The sequence below is a fragment of the Rhamphochromis longiceps genome, linkage group LG17 (genome assembly GCF_057381845.1).
Source record: "Rhamphochromis longiceps isolate RC_006_pf linkage group LG17, R_longiceps_female_GT1.1, whole genome shotgun sequence".
Classification (NCBI taxonomy): Eukaryota; Metazoa; Chordata; class Actinopteri; order Cichliformes; family Cichlidae; genus Rhamphochromis; species Rhamphochromis longiceps.
Genome location: NC_140573.1, coordinates 29,202,520 through 29,221,031, shown reverse-complemented (window position 1 = coordinate 29,221,031; position 18,512 = coordinate 29,202,520). Strand labels below are relative to the sequence as shown.

Below are 18,512 nucleotides of genomic sequence, written 5' to 3'. Positions count from 1 at the left end.
AATGCAATTAAAATGAATATTCAATATATAATATATCTGAAATTGTTATTATTTCCATTTTAATGGTGTGTACAAGCTTTGAACTCCTGCTTTTACTGTTTTGTGTGTGTGTCGTGTTTTTGAATACAGGAATAAGAGCGGTGTAGACAATCTGTCTCGTTTGGTGATTCACCCCCACCAGGGCTCCATTTACTCAGCCTGCTTCTCGCAGGATGGAACCAAAATTGCTTCTTGTGGAGCTTGCAAGACACTCAAGGTACCATTTCACCGGCAAAGCATCAAAAGCAACAGCAGAATGGACCAAAATGCAATCATTAACTAGAATTGTTCAGCTCTCTGGAATCTACAAATAGCTTCAGTAACACTTTGTCGTAACCATTGTTAAAAGCTGTAAATTCATAGTTTATTAAACTTTAGTCAGGAGTTTTTAGTGTTACATGAGGAACTCAATATTGTACTGATGAAACGTGGCTTCGCTGCCATCTTTGCAATGGTGTGCAGGTGTTTAAAAGTACCTCAGGTGAGAAGCTCATGGAGATCCCTGCCCATGATGATGAAGTGCTTTGCTGTGCCTTCTCCCCTGACGGCCGTCTCTTAGCAACCTGCTCTAGTGACAGAAAAGTCAAGGTACACAGTCCACAGCACCATTATAACTATGTTATGATTAAGAAATAAGCGAGTAAAATAACACAGAAATCTGCCATGTTATCCTGATGTTCTTGACACTGCAGGTGTGGAATGGAGAGCGAGCAATGCTGCTTAGGACGTTTGAAGAGGAGCACGAAGAGCAGGTCAACCACTGCCAGTTTACCAACACATCAGGGCGCCTCCTTTTGGCCACCTGCTCCAATGACGATATTCAGAATGTCAAGGTTTGTCTTATTTATGCTTTCGATTTTGTTTTTAAACTTCTGACCTTTCGTGTTCTACTTCCATCAATTCATCTATTAATTTTTATCCAGTTTATCCAGTTCAGATCTCATTTGTGTTAGAACCCAGCTGTCATAGGAAGAGAGGCCTGGACAGATTGCTAGCTAACACATGCACATAAAAACACAAGGCAAAAAGGGGCTAATATGTTATGTAATGTGTTAGCCATTTTTTTTAATGCCACATGCATTTTCTTTGCTTCATTAGTTGTGGAACCTCAATAAGCCATCCTCCCAGAACACCATGTTTGGTCACTTTCAACCAGTCAACCACTGCTGTTTCTCTCCTGATGACAAGTATCTGTCAACTTGCTCCAACGATGGTACCCTTAAGGTGACTGCCATTAGTCCTGATACTTGCTTTCTTTTTGATACGGTAACACACACTGAACTAGAAATAATTATTAGCAGGTGAAGTGCTCTGACATATACACTGTTTTTGTTTAATTAAATCTGAAGTGACGGATTTAAATGGTAAAGATTTGTTTTTCTTAAATACGTTTTTGTACTTTTGTTGGACAACATGTTTCCTAGTCATGAGTTTACAGTCCCAATAGTTTTATAATCCCTGAATTAAAACATTTGATTCTAGAAGAACTTTACTGCAACAAAATAGGCAAATGATGGTACTCGCTTTCTATTTAGATCATTTATTAGTAACTAAATTTAGAAATATTAATATGCTTTACATACCTTGGTCTTGTAATGCACTGACATGCATGATTCTGCATGTTTGCAGGTATTTGAGGTTTCTTCTACCAATGAATGGAAGACGATCAATGTAAGTGACATGTTTACAGACAACAAGGAAGACGTCTTTGTCAAGTGTAGCACCTGGACTGCCGATGGCAAACGCGTCATATGTGCTGCCAGAAATGCCGTTTTGGTGAGCATTTATCATTGTAAGCATGCTGCTGTATGATCCTGTACGCTGTTTTTTTTGTAGGTGGTGCTAAATGTTTGATAAAATTGGGTGCATATGGTTTGGATATTGTTCATTATCTTAACACTTTCTCGCTGTACTGATTAAAAATTGAAAACACATTCACTCTATCCTCTTTGCCCTTGATGTTGGTGTGCTGTTTCATTGAAGGAGACAGGAAAGAGAGCTTGTTTGTCTTCTAGAGAGTCTAAATAGTGTGTCTTGGTTATAAATGTGCATATCCCCTCCTCTCCTGAGCTTTCCAAAGTCAGCCAGTATTGTCTTGTTATCAGCCTCACTCTGTTCCCTACATCTTCATTCATTTGTATTCTGGGAACCCAAACAGAGTGAAGATTGGATAGGTTCTTTTACTCTAAGGTGACTGAAAGGAGAGGCTTTATAAACTTGAGGAAAATTGCAACATTAATCCTAATGCATGAAGAAAATCTTTTTCTTTTTTTTGATGCAAAGCACAGAGTTATTGTAGAGCACATTAATACCTTGGTATACTTGATATTGTCAAATGACCTTTGAGCTTAACACAAGTTGCGTAAGTTGTGAGTTGGGGCCTCCATGGGTCGGACTTGTTTGCCCAGCACATCCCACCGATGCTCGATTGGACTGAGATTTGGGGAATTTGGAGGCCAAGTCACGGACCAGCCTTCGCCTTCTAAAATAATGTTATGTTTGATTGGTGTAGCTTGTTCCCCAATAGGCATTGAGTTTGATGTTTGCTTAGACCAGGGGTGTCAAACTCAAATACACAGTGGGCCAAAATTCAAAACTGGAACAAAGTTGCGGGCTAACGTTAATATTTATTGAAATATATTTATTCCTCCAGATAAAAGAATGAATCTTTTCTTATGGACTCAAACACGTTTTGCTGAAAAACTGAATATGGAACAAGCAAAGCTTAATACTAAACAATATATATATTGTTTCGTTCTAATAGTAATTAGGTGTGGCTTTGCGGGCCAAATGTAATTAGGCTGCGGGCCAAATTTGGCCCGCAGGCCAGAGTTTGACACCTATGGCCTAGACTGAATACTAAAGATGGCCATGGCCACCAATTGACTTGTCTTAAGCTTGGCATTTTGGCCTTTGCTGTTTTAGGTTTTTCGAGCCGGGCCTGACCTATTTGTACAAATTGGTCGACCGCTAAGTTCTCAGCTATTTTTAGCATTGCAAGGGATGCATGTAGGTACACTGCAGAGATACAAATATTTGCTAATTAGGGCTAACATATAAATTAATGAAATAGTCAAAGAATCAAAGAACTCACTGAGAATAAAACCAGGAGAGACAAATAACTGGGAAAGCCACGTTTTGTGCTTCTCCTTTCTTTTAATTTCAATGTGTTATTTGTACAGTCGTAACAGCTTTTGGACATGTTGATGAGACAACAGGTGCTGATTTGTTGTCTGTCTTTTATTGTTTCTCAGGTCTTTGATGTAGAGACATCAGACATGTTGTTTGAAATCAGGACCAATCGAATGAGCACAGTTCAATACTGTCACGCCTGCCCCACCAGTAACCTGCTGGCCATTGCATTTTCAAACTATGCTGTTGAGGTATCTCACTATATATTTAATGTCTCCTTTTTTTATATAAAATTCAAAATTGTGTATGTAAGTATGTAAAGAAAATTCTCAATAATACTACTACTAATAATAAAGATAAATAAATGTTTGTGTTCCAGCTGTGGGATCTCGAAGCCAATAAAAAGATGGCAGACTGCAGTGGCCACCTAAGCTGGGTGCAGCGTGTCCAGTTTTCTCTTGATGGCTCACAGCTGCTCTCCTGCTCTGATGATCAGACCATCAGGGTAAGACTGAGTGTGTGTGATAAAGCTACAGTATAACAGTACGGAGAGAGGCTGTCAGTGTTGTTCTAATTGCTTATTCTGACAGTAAAATTAACTTCACAAGTTGACTAATTACACTATGTTCCCCCTTGCCAGCTGTTTCAGTTCTTAATGAGCAGTGCTCAGAGATGGTGATGTAACTGTAGTACAAAAGGTATCTGGTCTTTTTTATGGGAATGAAATGCATTTAGGCCATGGCAGAAATAAAGATCTAACTGTTGCTTTGACTTGCTTTTAAATTACTTCTCTGTTATTTGGGTTACATAAAGATGGCAAAATAAATTATTTAACAGGTTTGTCTTGACTCATTGCTCTCTAAAACAAAATAATATGTATCTTAAATAGCTTGAAGACAATGTAACATGAAATATCTCTGCAGTTTAGCCTTTTGGGTGGTTTTTTTTTTTTTCTTTTTTTACAGTTTTTACAGCTGCTGTTTTTCAAACAAGGTGGCAAAACTGTCCCTGACAGTCCACAACTACAGCAGAGCCTTCTGTACATACTGCTTATTAGGGGTGAGAGAAAAATGTCGATACTGCAGTACATCATCTCACTTCAAACTGAGATCGCTATGCTGGCACCAGATATTGATCGTGACACACAGCCACAGACTCACAGCCACAGACTCACAAGATGAAAAGCAGTCACTCCTGTTGTTATAAACTTAACAGGGCAATAAATTGCAGGTCACACTAGGGAAAAGGTGGGATAAACAGACGTGTTTACAGTGTCCTCTTTCATCAAAAAGAAAAATCCTGACCTGCCGTGGCAAATATCCTGCAAGAAAAAAGAAAAGTACTTTGTGGCTATGTGTGGATTTGACTTGTTTTCACCAGAAACCCTCATCTTAACTGCCAAGAAGATTCCAGTGACTTAAATATTGCCACAACCGTCAATTTATTCAGTTGATATTGCATATATTCAACTCTAACTCTGGGTTATTATGTGAGATTTACATATCTTGTTCGTTCTGTTTTAAGATATGGGAGACCAAGAAGGTTCACACATCCTCAGCCATCCGCCTGAAGAGAGATTCTGACGTTCTGTTTAATCATGAGGAAATCATAGTGTCAGCTGCAGATAATTGCAACAGACTGCAGGTGAGTTGTTAGGAAAGTGGATATATCAAAGTGCATAGAGTTTTTTTGTGGCAGGAACGTGAAGCTGTAGTATTTTTGTTGGTTGGTACAGTGATTTTAAAAAAAAAAAAAAAAAAAAAAAAAAATGCGTGTGTGTGTTTTAGGTGCGTGATGGTAGAACAGGATCGGTGCTGTTCCAGTCAGAGGAGAAGTCATCCAGGATCCGGTGTACCTGTATCTGTCGGCAGCCCTCTGCTGTTGTCCTGGGGCAAGAAGATGGTACTGTGCAGGTAGATTAAACAGATTCTTACATTACTGAAGGACATAATAAATTGCACATAAAACAAGCATATCGAAAGTACGCTCACTTTCAGCTTTATTTGGTACAAATTGCTAGTTCCAGGTTGAACTCTCTTTTCAGAGATTTTAGTATTCGTAGCTGACCGGAGTGGCATCCAGTGTGGTCTTTTGCTGCTGTAGTCCATGTGCTTCAAGTCTGGATGTGTTGTGTGTGGTCTTTTTTTGAATTCTGTGTAAACCCTAGAGGTGGCTGTGTGGGGAAAATCCCAGTGCTGTCATGCACCAACAACCAGACCACGCTGTGTAATGAGTAAATGAAATCACCTTTCATCAAATAATAATCTATAGTGTAATGTTTACTAAAAAGTAATGTTTCTCCTCTTTAAAGCGAGTATAAGTACTCAAATACTGCAAATTTCCTATATCTTTTTTTTCCTAATCAAAGAAGCACATACATGTATGGGCAGGTGTGCGTGTGTCTGTACAGATGTAAAAATGTTGAGCATTTGAGTTTAATGTTCCATTCCACATCACTGTAGGAGGTGTTCTTTCAGGCCGTGTTGAGTCATGAGATCTGACATTATCGCTGTCACTTTTTTTTTTTTTTTTTATCTGTCCTATCAGCGGTGTGACAGGTCAGCACCTCTTTCATCTCCTTTTCCCTTGACTTGTTTCAATGTTTAGCCTTTCCTTTTACCTGTAATTTATATTCTCAGTGCTTTTCACTCCTGCTCTCTGTATTTATTTCTTTTTCTCCCTCTTTTGTTTTATCTATCTTTTTTTCTCCTTTGTTCTGTATGTCCCCGTTCTCTCCTTGCTCCACTGCTCTTTGTCTAGCTGATAAATTGCGGTTTGCAAGCAGAGAATGAGATTGTAGTCTGGTGTGTGTGTACTTAATGCATATTCTGCAGCAGTAGAGGACATCCCCCAAAGTTACTGTCCTATATTACAGCACAAACACTCACTCAAACAGGGTCCCCTGACACATCAGAACTGAGGCCATTCCAGCCCCCTACAGGAGAGAGCAGCTCTAAGAGGTCCTGCTGTCTTAATGAATACAGGAGCTAATGATTTTAATTACAGCTCCTCTCTGGCCCTTCATATGTCTCCCTTCCTGTCTCCTGGGAACAATTTTTCAACCAGAAAGTAAAGAAAGAGCGATGATTAGTGATCCAAGACAATACCTGGAGAGAATTTTGATAAATGCAGATGCATACAAACAGTGATATAAACTATATTGCCAAAAGTATTCTCTCGTCTGCCTTCACACTCATATGAACTTGAGTGATGCGTCATTCTTTATCCATAGAGTTCAATATAATGTGAGCCCGCTCTTTGCAGCTGTAATAGCTTCAGCTCTCCTGGGAAGGCTTTCTACAAGGTTTAGGAGTGTTTATGGGACGTTCTTCTTCCAGAAGCGGATTTGTGAGGGTAGACACTGACAAAAAGGCCTGGCTCACGGTCTCCACTCTGTCATCCCAGAAGTGTTATTCCACACCAAACTTGCTCATCCATGTCTTTATGGATCATGCTTTGTTTACCTGCGTGCAGTCAAGTTGGAACAGGAAGGGGCTGTCCCCAAAATGCTCCCACAAAGTTGGGAGCAACCACCGCAACTCCTGAAAAACGACCCTACACTATAATCCTCCTCCAAACTTTACACGTGGCACAGTGCAGTCAGACAAATACCGTTTCCCTGGTAACCGCCAAACCCAGACTCGTCCATCGGACCGACAGATGGAGACACGTGATTTGTCAATCCAGAGAACTTGTCTCCACTTCTCTAGAGTCCAGTGGCGGCGTGCTTTACACCACTGCATCCGATGCTTTGTAATGCACTTGTTGATGTAAGGACTAGATGAAACTGCTCACCATGGAAACCCATTCCATGAAGCTTGCTGCGAACTGTTCTTAAGCTAAACTGAAGGCCATGAAGTTTGGAGGTTTGTAGCAATTGATTCTGCAGAAAGTTGGTGACCTCTGTGCATCTAAGCATCCACCGACGATGCTCTCTGATTTTTACATGGCCTACCATTTCGTGGCTCAGTTGCAGTCATAACCAATCGCTTCCACATCATATTTATATATATTTATTTAGCATCTTTTCACAGTACCACGCAGGAAATTACTGTGCCCCTGAGAGCGACCGATTCTTTCACAAGTGTGAGTCAGTGGGTTGGGCATTATTCTGAACACTGAATATAATCCGATTCCTGAATCTCTGTTGCAGACATGTTTTCTATTCTGACACATTAAGAAATGAATGATTTAGGGGTATTTATTGTTGCAGTTCTAGCACCAGGTGGAGCCCTAGTGTAAGCTGGATAAAATCGTGGCTCCTCGGACTGCTGCAGCTCATTCATATTTTTTTCCTTAAACGTGTCGTTTTATTTATAGCCAGTGTACTGGAGAAAAATTAGCAATGATCTGTCAGTTTGCAGCATTGTGAGCTGCCAGCTTTGTTATGCTAATGTAAAAAGTTGAAAGTTTGTGAAATACGTGCAGGAGAGAGAACATAATGTCACTGTGTGTTTCTGTATGATTGAAAAGTGCAAATGTGTGTTTGTGTGCACGTGTGCATTGTGTGCCAGGCGTCAGGGCTGACAGTTAGTCATCTCCTAAGGATGCTTGGCTGCAGGATCCGAAGACTCCTGAGCCCCCACAGGGGGTTGGTGCTGGCAGTAGCTCTGTGCACAGGCAGCGTGCAGGTATGGTAGGGAAGGAGTATGATCTGTGTGTGAATGTGTTTGCACTTCAGAGTGTTCAAGAATAACTAATTGCTGTTTGTGTGTGTGGCTGTTTGTTTACTTTTTCAAAGGGCTTTTAAAGCTAATAATAGAAAAGGCAGATTATTGTTGTCACTGTGCATATCAGCTATCACATCTCACCATGCAGGACCAGGCTAATTATTTGGCCATCTCACCACTTTTGTTCATGTGTCTTTGACCACATGAGTCTTAAAGCGAGTCAGTGGCTTGTTTATGTCTATTAAAATGAGCAGTCCCCTTTTTTCCCTCTTTACATATTTCCCCTTATATATTTATTTATTCTTTTACCAGATCTCCATGGACATTTCCATTAAAACCCTAGCCCAGAAATACTTGAGCCTGACGTTTAATGCTTGCCTAGGTGTTCTCTCACAGGCTGTGAAACCCGCGTGTCAGAACATGGAGCTTGACAAACATGGTTAGCACACCCTGAGGCTTGTTCTGCTCAGACTTTTCAACCCTTTCTCCTGAGACATAAATATTTTAGTGCCTGCTAAAAACCCCAGGTGACATCAGCCTTTACTTTATACCTTCAAAACCGACAGGTGATGGGATGGACTGAAGTTTATTTTGTGCTCTAGGTCTTTAATTATTTATGTATTACTTTGTTGTTTGCGGTTTATGAGGTTTCGCAGATCGCAGATTCCATAATTTATCACAATTGTTGGATAGCTGCAGTGGGGACAGACAGAGATGGGGCAGGAGGGGAGTGACATGTAGCAAATGTCCGGTCTGTTTGGAGTCAAACTGGGGGACTTAGCTGCTGAGGGCATTGCTTTTCCCCATGTGGTGTATGCCCCAATCACATAGCCATCTGTCTGCTCCAAATCTGAATATTTCTTCTATTACTGGATAAATCTGTCAGATGGTTAATTAGAAAAGTAAAGTTTTTGGATTAGTGTTACAGTAGATAATAAATCAAATTTCACCTCAAAATAGCCTAATTAACACTTTGTTAGTCCTTGGCAAGTAGAATAATTAGCTTTGGTGATCAACTAAACATCTATTATATTATACAGTTCTGTTCCACTTTTTCAGTGTTGCCTAAACCCACAACAGTTTCCCAATCAATATAATCTGTGATAATGATCTTTATTCTGATGTGATTTGTGATTGCTGATCAGTCTCAGTAACCAAACTACCAGTTTTGTGTTGTACTTCTATAGCACAGTCCTTAGTGCTAACCTGCTCGTTTAGCCCTTACAGTCCTGTGCAAAAGTCTTTAGCCAGTCATTTGTCATCTGTCACTTGTTTATATTTTGCCAGGGAAATGGGTGTAATGACTTACAGAAACATCTGCAAATAAAGCTGAAAACCCCTCAGTATATTTTGTACAATTCTAATAACCTTGAAAGTCAATATTTGGTATGACCACCTTTATTCTTCAACACAGTCTGAACTCTCTTAGGAAACTTTCTTGTAATGTCTTCATGTAGTCTTCAGGAAAAGTTCTGCAGATTCCTGAAAGACATTCTTTGGATGTCGGCTGCCTTTTCTTTGCGAATCACATCGTTAGTGCAGAAATACAAATTTTATGCCCATCTTTCTTATACTTGCTATGAATAAGTAAAGAAATCGGTAAAAATTGGCTCTTGGTTCTTTGCTAAGATGTTGTTTATATGTAGACACAACACTGGTTCATCTCTTAAGTTGGGGTTCTTTCATTTTTGAATGATTCATAGGTCGGTGTTCAAGCAAAAACCAACATTCCTCTGAAAATGGTCAGATACAAGATGTAATTGGAAAATGAGTGAAAAAGCAGCCGATGTTCAAAGAAGGACTTTCACAAAGCCTGGAGAGAGAACTGTTGTTTAAGACCACAGTAACAAATCACACACCTGGGTGCTTGGAAGAAAAATACATAAAAGTTGGAGGTGGCTTGAGACTTTTGCACAATATTGTATATTTTGTACGTTTCAATCACAGTTGATTGATACATCTAACAACTAAACACAAAGCAGACTGATATGAATGTGTGTCATTGTTTTTACAAGATTTTCATCACCGAAGTATCTAAGACATTGCCAAAAAGATAATGAAATGAAATAAATGGATTTCAATTTTTTATAATGTCTGCTGAGTACACTCACACTTCACTGAATCCCAGAAATGTCACCCACACAGAGGTGCTGGAGGAAAATAGTCCAAGTCTTAAGGACTGGCATTTGTATTTCATGACAGTTTCAGTTATTATCTAACAACTTTCTCATATTGGTTTACTTACCTGTAAACTCAATATGGATCTCTGGAAGCCTCCAGGATTTGATGTTCCATCCAGTTGACCTTTAGAGGGCACTCACAAAATCTTATCTCTCTCTCTCAAATCCAGCTCTGGCTATTCTGTGAAGGGTCTCAAAGTTTTATTCAGAACTCAAAAGTGACAACACACGGTTTTTCTTTTTGATGTGCTTATCACTGTTAAGCCAGCAGTGGTGCTTTACATCTCTTCTTTTAAGTTCTCCCTTAAAGTGTGACTTTCTATCAGGATTTTTTTTTTTAAAGAGAACCTTCAGAGACACTTTTGCTGCATAAGTGTATCTTTAGACCCGTTTTGGAGCAAGCCATTAACCATTAGGTCTTACTGTTTACTTGATTATTTATGTTTATTTCTTCCTTCCAGGTGCTGGAGGTGCCCTCTGGGAAGCTTCTGGCCACTCTGCAGGGGCACACTAAGACTGTGCTGCACTGTCAGTTCAGTCAGAACGGCCAAACACTCATCACTTCATCTGAGGACGCCACCATAAGAGTAGGTTCCTCCTCTTTCTAGGTTGCTTTGTTTTTGTCTTTATCCTGTGTGTCTGTCTGCTTTATATTTCTGTTTCTCCTAGTCCTATTCATCAGTATGTTCTCCATCCTCACTTTCTTTTCCTGCTAATCAATGGCAAGTTTCTTTCACCTCCCCTGCCAACCTGCTTCCCATTTTTCTTCTCTGCTATCGATTACTCTTTCCCCATTCCCATTCCTCACCTTGAGTAAAAATGCCTTCCATGCTCAATCTTTTAACCTCACAATATTTCAGGTCCCTGTGGTGTTTTCACTTTCCCCTACCTGTTACACTCTACCAACTTCTCTGTCGGCCTCTGCACCTCTCCATTCTTCATCCCTCTTTTTTTGTGTCCTCTCCTTCCTTTTCTCTTTCTTTGCCTCGGGCTGTGCCGCTCTCGGTAGCTCTTTATCTCCGTCTTGCTCATGTGTTGACCGCGTGCAGCTATCTGTTATGTGTTATTGTTGTGCAGTGTGTGAGTATGTGTGTATTGTTCAGGCCGTTATGCTCTGTCAACTCCCAACGTTCATGCTCTGCTGCTCATTTCCCCTTTCCTCTCATCTCCCTCTTCTTCGTCTATTCCCTTTGCCGACAGACCTGTCCACTGCAGCACTTCCTTCCCTCACCGACAGCACAGCATCTAATTCCATATTCATACAGCTACTCTCTGCACTGTTCTCAGCACTCTCAAACAATCCCCACTTATTCAAAAAGAAACTGAGATTTATGCAGTTTGATATGTGCTCACAAGAAGATGGATATCTGTGTTTAAATGTATGCCGATTTAGTGACACTGATCTTAGTTAATGAAAAGTTTTAACCTTCACACCAATGACAGATTCTTTGCGGGGGGTGGAAAGGCAGCACCTTGCACACAAGGCCATGATTGATAGGATTACCTGGATGCTTCTCTCTGTCCTGCCCTCCGTCTTTGAGCTCAGTTGGACTCCTGTTTCAGCTCATTTCCTGTAACTCTCTGCTCACATAAAACAAACACTCTGTAGACTCATGCACAGGTCCAGATTTCTAACTTAACAGATTCATCAGCATTTAGTGAGCACATTTAAAAGGAAGGGGAAAGGAAAGTAAATCAATTAAGTACTATGATATTATGTTGTAAAGATGGATTTATCCACTTAATTTTATGGGGCGCTACACTGAGGAAAAGACTGCTTGAAAATACTTTCCTATGTTGTGTTAGTTAGAAATGTGTTTTTTAAATTCAGTTAATTCTCTTGAGTTTGACCAGTTTGATTCTTCCTTCATGTATAGATACTTAAGAAACGCATCACTGATTAAATTACTCATTAAATACATAGGAAAGGCAAAAATGGCAACAAGGGGTGAAAAGTGATTTTTGATATCTCTGTCACAAAGTGGCTGAAAGACTTTTTTTCTGTTGTCCCCCGTAGTTGTGGGAGTGGCAGTCAGGAAAGTGTAGAGTACTGCACGGTCATAAGGAGCAAGTCAGATGCTTCTCTCTACTCTCCGACTCACCAAACGACTCAAGACTGCTGTCCTGGTCCTTCGATGGTACTGTGAAGGTAAAACTCGTGCTCTTGCACATTTATAATATTACATTTAACAGCCGTGTGAGATCGAATGGTAATTTTTTCTTCTTTGCACACTCTTAGGTGTGGGACACCGAGAGCGGAGAGAAACTGCAGGACATTGAGGCTCATCATGGAACCATTCTGTCCTGTCATGTCTCGCCAGACGGATTCTTCTTTGCCACCACCTCTACTGACAAGACTGCTAAGGTCTCTCTCTCACACACACACACACACACACACACACACACACACACACACACACACACACACACACACACACACACACACACACACACAGAGGAGATGAGACATATCTGTTTGTGCCTCCAGTAACAACATGACATATTACTCATCTTCTCTCAAGGCTCCTTACAGCACAAACACATGGATGCACTGCTAGAGGTGATATCTTAAGAAACACTTTTTTTTTTCCAGCAGTTTGGTAAAAGACCTTAGAGGTTGGTATGCAGCAGAATGCCCCAATAGCCTTGGAGACTTAGCATCAGATCATCAGATCAGTCTGTTGTTCTGCATCCATGTCCAGTCTAGCTGGCAAACTACCCTGGCAGACTGGCAGGCCCACAATCAACTAACATCCCTGTCAGGATATTGCGTTTGCCAGGTTCCCGTTTGCCGACACCACTGCGCCTGACTTTGGCCTGACTTTGACTGACTCTGTGGACTAGAGGTTTTCTGCAAGCAGCTCTTAAATCATCGCTTTCCCTACTCATCATTCAAAGAGCAGCGAACTGCACCTTCGTAATACAAGCTGAACAATCCTGAGATGTCATGCTCTTTCACATCTTTGTGTGTCATTCCTTTTCCTTTCCTTGGATTCTGAATACAGCTGTGGGTTCAGTGTTAGATATATGCGATCAGTTATCCACTTACAGACAACTGGTGTCCCTGAGTGTGCACCATTAGCAACTATTCAAAGCGACTCCGTCTGGCGTTTGTTGAAGCCGGTGATCAAGAGTCACTGCCGCCGAGTTTCACACGGGAATTTGGATTCGGTTGACACTTACTGTAGAGAACAGGCATTGGGTCGTCAGCCAACCTGGCTTCTGTCAGTAAACGGCAGTGAGAGAGAATGTGTGTTTTATGGATTTGGCAAAGATCATAATTGAGGTGTGTGTGTGTGTTGTGGGGCTGGTTAGAAGCCAGTGACATAGTGCTTGCTCTCCAGACCGAGCAGGAGCTAAAAACACACACAAACACTGAAGTCCCTGGCTTCCCTCTATCTGGAGGTCAAACCAAAAGGCTCAGCCATGACTTGCTTTGTGGAGCACCACAAAAAAGGAAAGTGCTCTGTTCTGTCTGTCCCTTTCCCTCCACCTCTTTTTCTCTCCATCCCCCTTTTTTCTCCTTTCTTTTCTTTTCCCCTGACCTTCAGATGAATTGAACTTTGTGTTCAGACGTAGCTAGTCGACTGCCAAATGAAGTGTCTAATTATGAGGCGTGTTATTTTCAGTGCAACGCAGGATGTGGAGTGAGGAAGGAAGGAGTATAAAAAGAAAAGATGTGGAGGAGGGAGTAAAATATGAGAGACGGTAGCAATGAGGGAAAGATTACTGATGAACAGATAATGTTATTGTAACAACATTAGCTCTGCATTTGGCATGATTGTTTGCCGTCATAAGATCTATCAGTGGGTGATGATTTTTCTGAGCAACAGAAATTAAACTTCTGTGTCATTATTACTGTGTTCAATCTTCAGTATTTACAACAGATTCTGTTCTGACAGATTATTGCTAGGCAAACATTTCTGAACAGAGAGATTTATATTGAACATAAAAAATATAGCAAATGTAACACACTTTAGCTTATTCATCACCTATAAAGCACCCTTAAACTGTGATTTAGATTTCTGCAGGAAATCTACATCCTAACTTGTGTTGCAACTGAACACTCCTTTTATCTCTACACCGCAACCTTCCACGCGATTCAAATTGTTGTGGTATGCATCGACCCAACGTGTACTTAAATTTGTCAGTAGGTGTGCGTCAGGTTATGTAGAAGGTTGCAGCATAGGGTTAAAATGGGGTTTCAAGTATAGCGTAAGTTACGACATAGATCTGATGCAGAATATATTTCACGTAAAAACCGACACAAAATTCAGAAATTTTCAGATCTAAACTTACTTTATGTACAGACCGAACAAGTAGTGTTTTTGCCAAAAATTTGTCCCCAGAAAATACACTGTGGAATGAAGTCAGTATCAAGCAATGCTGGTCCTAATGTTTCTACACAAGAAAAGGAAGAAACGGAGATTCTGGTTTCATCCAGTTGTCTGGAGAAGCCAGCAGCAGGGAGAATTTCATGGTTTGATCCAGGATCTGAAGCTGTATCTCGACCGCTTTCGTACATATTTCAGGATGTCAGTGTGGCAGTTTGGAGATAGACTGGGTCAGTCGGCTCGGAAATTATTGTTTTAACTGTGAGTACGAGGTAAAATAGTATTATATTACTTCCATATCATATATTTACTTTCCATAACATTGTATTTGCAGTACCAGTGCACATTTTGATGCATAAATGTTGCCAAATGCGACATTCTAAATGTTGTGTTTTGTTTATTCGGATCTGAAAAATGGAGCTTGGTTAAAAAAAAAAAAAAATGTCGGCCACGTAAATTACACGGTCGGTTTAAACGGCTGCATTAAGGACAGCTGAGTCTAAGAAATATTTTTAATGCACGAAACATTTGCACGGATTTTACACGTCCGATGTGTAAAGGCCTTTGTCTATCTTGACTAAATGATCTTTGGTCGCAAACTTGTGTGTGAAAGTGTGAATGTTAAGTTAAAAAAAAAATTCTATATGTTTTTCTTTTCTTTCTCTTTCATTCTGCTCTTAGTTGTGGCACTGTGAGTCCTGGCAGTGTGCCAACACATTGATCGGCCATCAGGAGTGTGTGAGAAGCTGCCGTTTCTCGTGGGACAGCCAACACCTTGCAACGGGAGATGACAACGGAGAGATCCGGGTGTGTTTTCAAAAATACTCAATTTTTGTTTTGAAGTCCTTTTATTCTGGTTGCTGTTCTAGAAAGAGACTAGTTAGGCATCTGCTGCTGATGTAAAGCAACCTGATACACAGAGCCACACAATGTTTTGTTGGGGAGGGATGATGCAAAGTAATATGGCGGTGTCAACACACTAGCCTGCTCTATGTTACCAATATGACAACGCATTAAACCACCTAATTTGCTGTGGAACATACAAAAAATGCAATTATAGCAGTCGACATTTATTCCAGAAATCACTCTGTAATTACGTCTCATCACTCATTTAGATAAAGTGCTTACTAATGCATCATGATTGCTGCGGTGCACGGAGGAGGGGTGAGATGAAAGGGGGGAGCTAGGGCTCCCTCTCAGGAGGGGGTGTGGGAGCTGGAAGAGTGTGTAAGAAGTTGGGATGAAGATAGCAGGAAGAGGAGGAGACGTCTGACAGTGGGAGGTGAAGGAGAGGACTCAGGCTGCCAAATTGGATCTCTAAGGCTTTGGAAAATGAAGCACTTGTACACAATGTACACAGAAACTCACACATCCAAAGTAAATATGAAGCCATACTGTGTGAGAGGTAGAGGAGAAGATCTGCTATTCAGCCAGCAAGCCGTATCTGGTTAATAAAGGGTTAATGCCCTCTAGTGGCCTCTGCGCAGAGCAGCTCCATTATTTAGAAATGACCGAATCCATCAGATTCAATTACGTAAACTACAGCGAAATCTCGCCCCGGTTTCTATAGAAACAAATGTGAGTCATTCAGCACAAAAAGCATGCAAAGTGTTAAATATAGCGGTATGTGTGATGTGTCACTGTCAAATGAACATGACATGTGAACAGTTGCATAACAGCTGCAGTAGACTCATCATTTCATTATATACTGTATGTTATATATTATATGGTTTTACTTCAAACTATACACAGAAATGTCACATAAAGAGCAATCCTCATACTCTTCTGTGTTTCCTTTGTCATGTTTTTAGGCTCAAGAGAAGCTTATAGCATCAAACCTTAATATTGCAGTTTCAACAGAATTCATGCACATCATAAAGTCTTAGTGGCAGGGGGCCTAGAGAGTGCAAATAATCCCAGATATACGTGCATATTTTATTAGAGATGTTTCAGTCCTCAGACTGTCATCTTCTAAAGTTCTTACTGACACTGGCATACATATATATACAATCATGTGCTGCTCTTAAAATACTGAGGGGAAGCCAAAGATCGGCTTAGTACGTATAGCAATGAAATTAATGAGAGTATAAACTATACAACATAGTTTAAAGCCGTCAAAGATTTAGAAAAAGATGCCACAAAGAGAATAGAGAATACTTGAAATAATGTCAGTACTCCTGTGTCAGCCTGAGAAAAAGTGTATCTCAAAGACAGCGACTTAAAGGTAAAGAAGCTTACCTCTAAATCTAATGAATGGAATCTACAATTTTACTCTACCAGCCACTACATCTGTTTTATTACATAACAAGAAGGAAACATGTATTTAAAACTGACAGCGTAAAATGTGTGTTAGTTGTTTATAGGCCCTAACATGTGTTTATTGGATGATTTATAATGTGTGACTGTGCACCACAGCTCTGGAGTGTCAAGGATGGGTCCTTGCTGAAGGTTTGTTCCCGGGACGGTAAGGATGGCATGGACTCGCTGCATGGAGGCTGGGTAACAGATCTGCACTTCTCCCCAGACAACTCTCTTCTGGTCTCAACTGGAGGTTACATCAAGGTATGCTAATGCATTCTGCACATTCAAACCCATTTGGTTTTCACAGCTGGCAATGGGTGCGTCTGTTCTCAAGGGAGTGAAATGCAGTTAAGTTGAATTGAGCTGTTCAAATCCATGCCGTCTTACTTGTTTTTTCTTCTGCCTCTGCATGGACAAGGTTCTCAGAGTTGTCCGTCCACCTGACATTGTTAGATATACGCCAATAAGTGTCATTCAAGTGACAGAATCTCTTAAACACCTTGTGGAAATGTATTCAGATCTGGCACAAACATTCACTCGAACCTAAAGAAGAAATTATTATATATGATTGTCAAGATTCTAAGGTCAAATTGACCTCACTTTTGCCTAAACCTCAAGAATCATTATTAATTTGGCAACCTTTCAAAGGATAGATTGCAAACTGATGACATTTTAAACTGAAAAGGTCAAAAGTCAGTCTCTCAGTGACCTTATGTAATTCCCAAACTGCTTTGTGGGACATTATTTAATGCCATAATTTGTGAGCAGGAGAGATTTTGATCCTGTTAGTCCTTGGTGAATTAATGACAGGTCTTTGATGCCCACTTGTTATTTTTCCTCTGTGGTTTCCTTTACTTTACTACATTTGTCGTATAAATGTGCACAGACATGGATCTAAACTTCAGCACTACTGGCCAGCAGAGGCATACAGTCACTGGACATTTTATGTCTTCATTAAAACACCAGTTGGAAAGATGACAGGAAATAAAGGGAGAATGAGGTGGTTGATAATAAGCAACAAATGTCTCCATGAGCTTGAGATATTGCAGTTTATGGCGAGTGCTGAATAATCACCTTCATTTTTTTACATTGTGGGTTGTTGTTGTTTTTTTTTTACGTGATTTTTCTGGGGGATGAGAGGGGGGCAGTGTTTCATTTTCATGGTATGCAACCCCGATGCTGCCAGGACACTACAAAATATTTACTTTTATAAGGAAACAAAATTAACAGTGTTGGCTGGTCACAAATCCTTTTATTAAGTGATGAAAACCCCCACAAATAATAACAAAGGATAGATAGTAATTTACCTACTATCACCCTAAGTAGTAATCACATCACACACACTCTGTGTAATGTGTGTTTTTATTGCCTTGTATTGACGTATACATAGGTATTGTCCTGCTTCCTACTTACTAATAAACTTGAGTATATTTCTTTATTGAAAAGCTGTTTATGGATGTATGCAGAGTACATTTCTTGATGACTCTATTTTAAAAAATGTAAGGTAGGTAGGTAGATGAACGCTGATTGAGAATCACAGTAAAATCAATGGAAAGATGCTTGCCAGCATGTGTCATCTCTGCATTCACTAGACAGCTGTTGCAATGCTGCAGGTTTACATAAAACACAGAATGCCTTAGAGAAAGATATCAGTGTCTCCTTGTGACGTGACTGGAATGTTCTAGGTCTACGGTCTCGTTCTTATTGCCTTTACTTTACAGCAGAGGGGTCACAAAGCGGACAGTCTCAGCTGAGCTCTGATTGGCCATTTGTTCAGCAATGATGTAATTCTCCAGGGAGAGCACTTCTGATCCATGAGGCTTTATATCTCGGATTACTCCTGATACTGTGTGTGG

General features: G+C 40.4%; 1 protein-coding gene across 1 annotated transcript in view; it reads left to right on the top strand.

Annotated features, from left to right (window-relative positions):
- The window catches only part of apaf1 (apoptotic peptidase activating factor 1), a 45,669-nt gene that overhangs the window by 7,270 nt on the left and 19,887 nt on the right, over positions 1-18,512 (top strand). The window contains exons 13-26 of the mRNA XM_085386908.1: positions 130-256; positions 502-627; positions 732-872; positions 1,138-1,263; positions 1,669-1,815; positions 3,294-3,422; positions 3,551-3,676; positions 4,696-4,815; positions 4,959-5,084; positions 10,483-10,608; positions 12,039-12,170; positions 12,261-12,386; positions 15,037-15,162; positions 16,771-16,917. Coding sequence (XP_085243034.1) covers positions 130-256; positions 502-627; positions 732-872; positions 1,138-1,263; positions 1,669-1,815; positions 3,294-3,422; positions 3,551-3,676; positions 4,696-4,815; positions 4,959-5,084; positions 10,483-10,608; positions 12,039-12,170; positions 12,261-12,386; positions 15,037-15,162; positions 16,771-16,917 — 1,825 coding nt within the window. The remainder of the gene's footprint in view (positions 1-129; positions 257-501; positions 628-731; positions 873-1,137; positions 1,264-1,668; positions 1,816-3,293; positions 3,423-3,550; positions 3,677-4,695; positions 4,816-4,958; positions 5,085-10,482; positions 10,609-12,038; positions 12,171-12,260; positions 12,387-15,036; positions 15,163-16,770; positions 16,918-18,512) is intronic.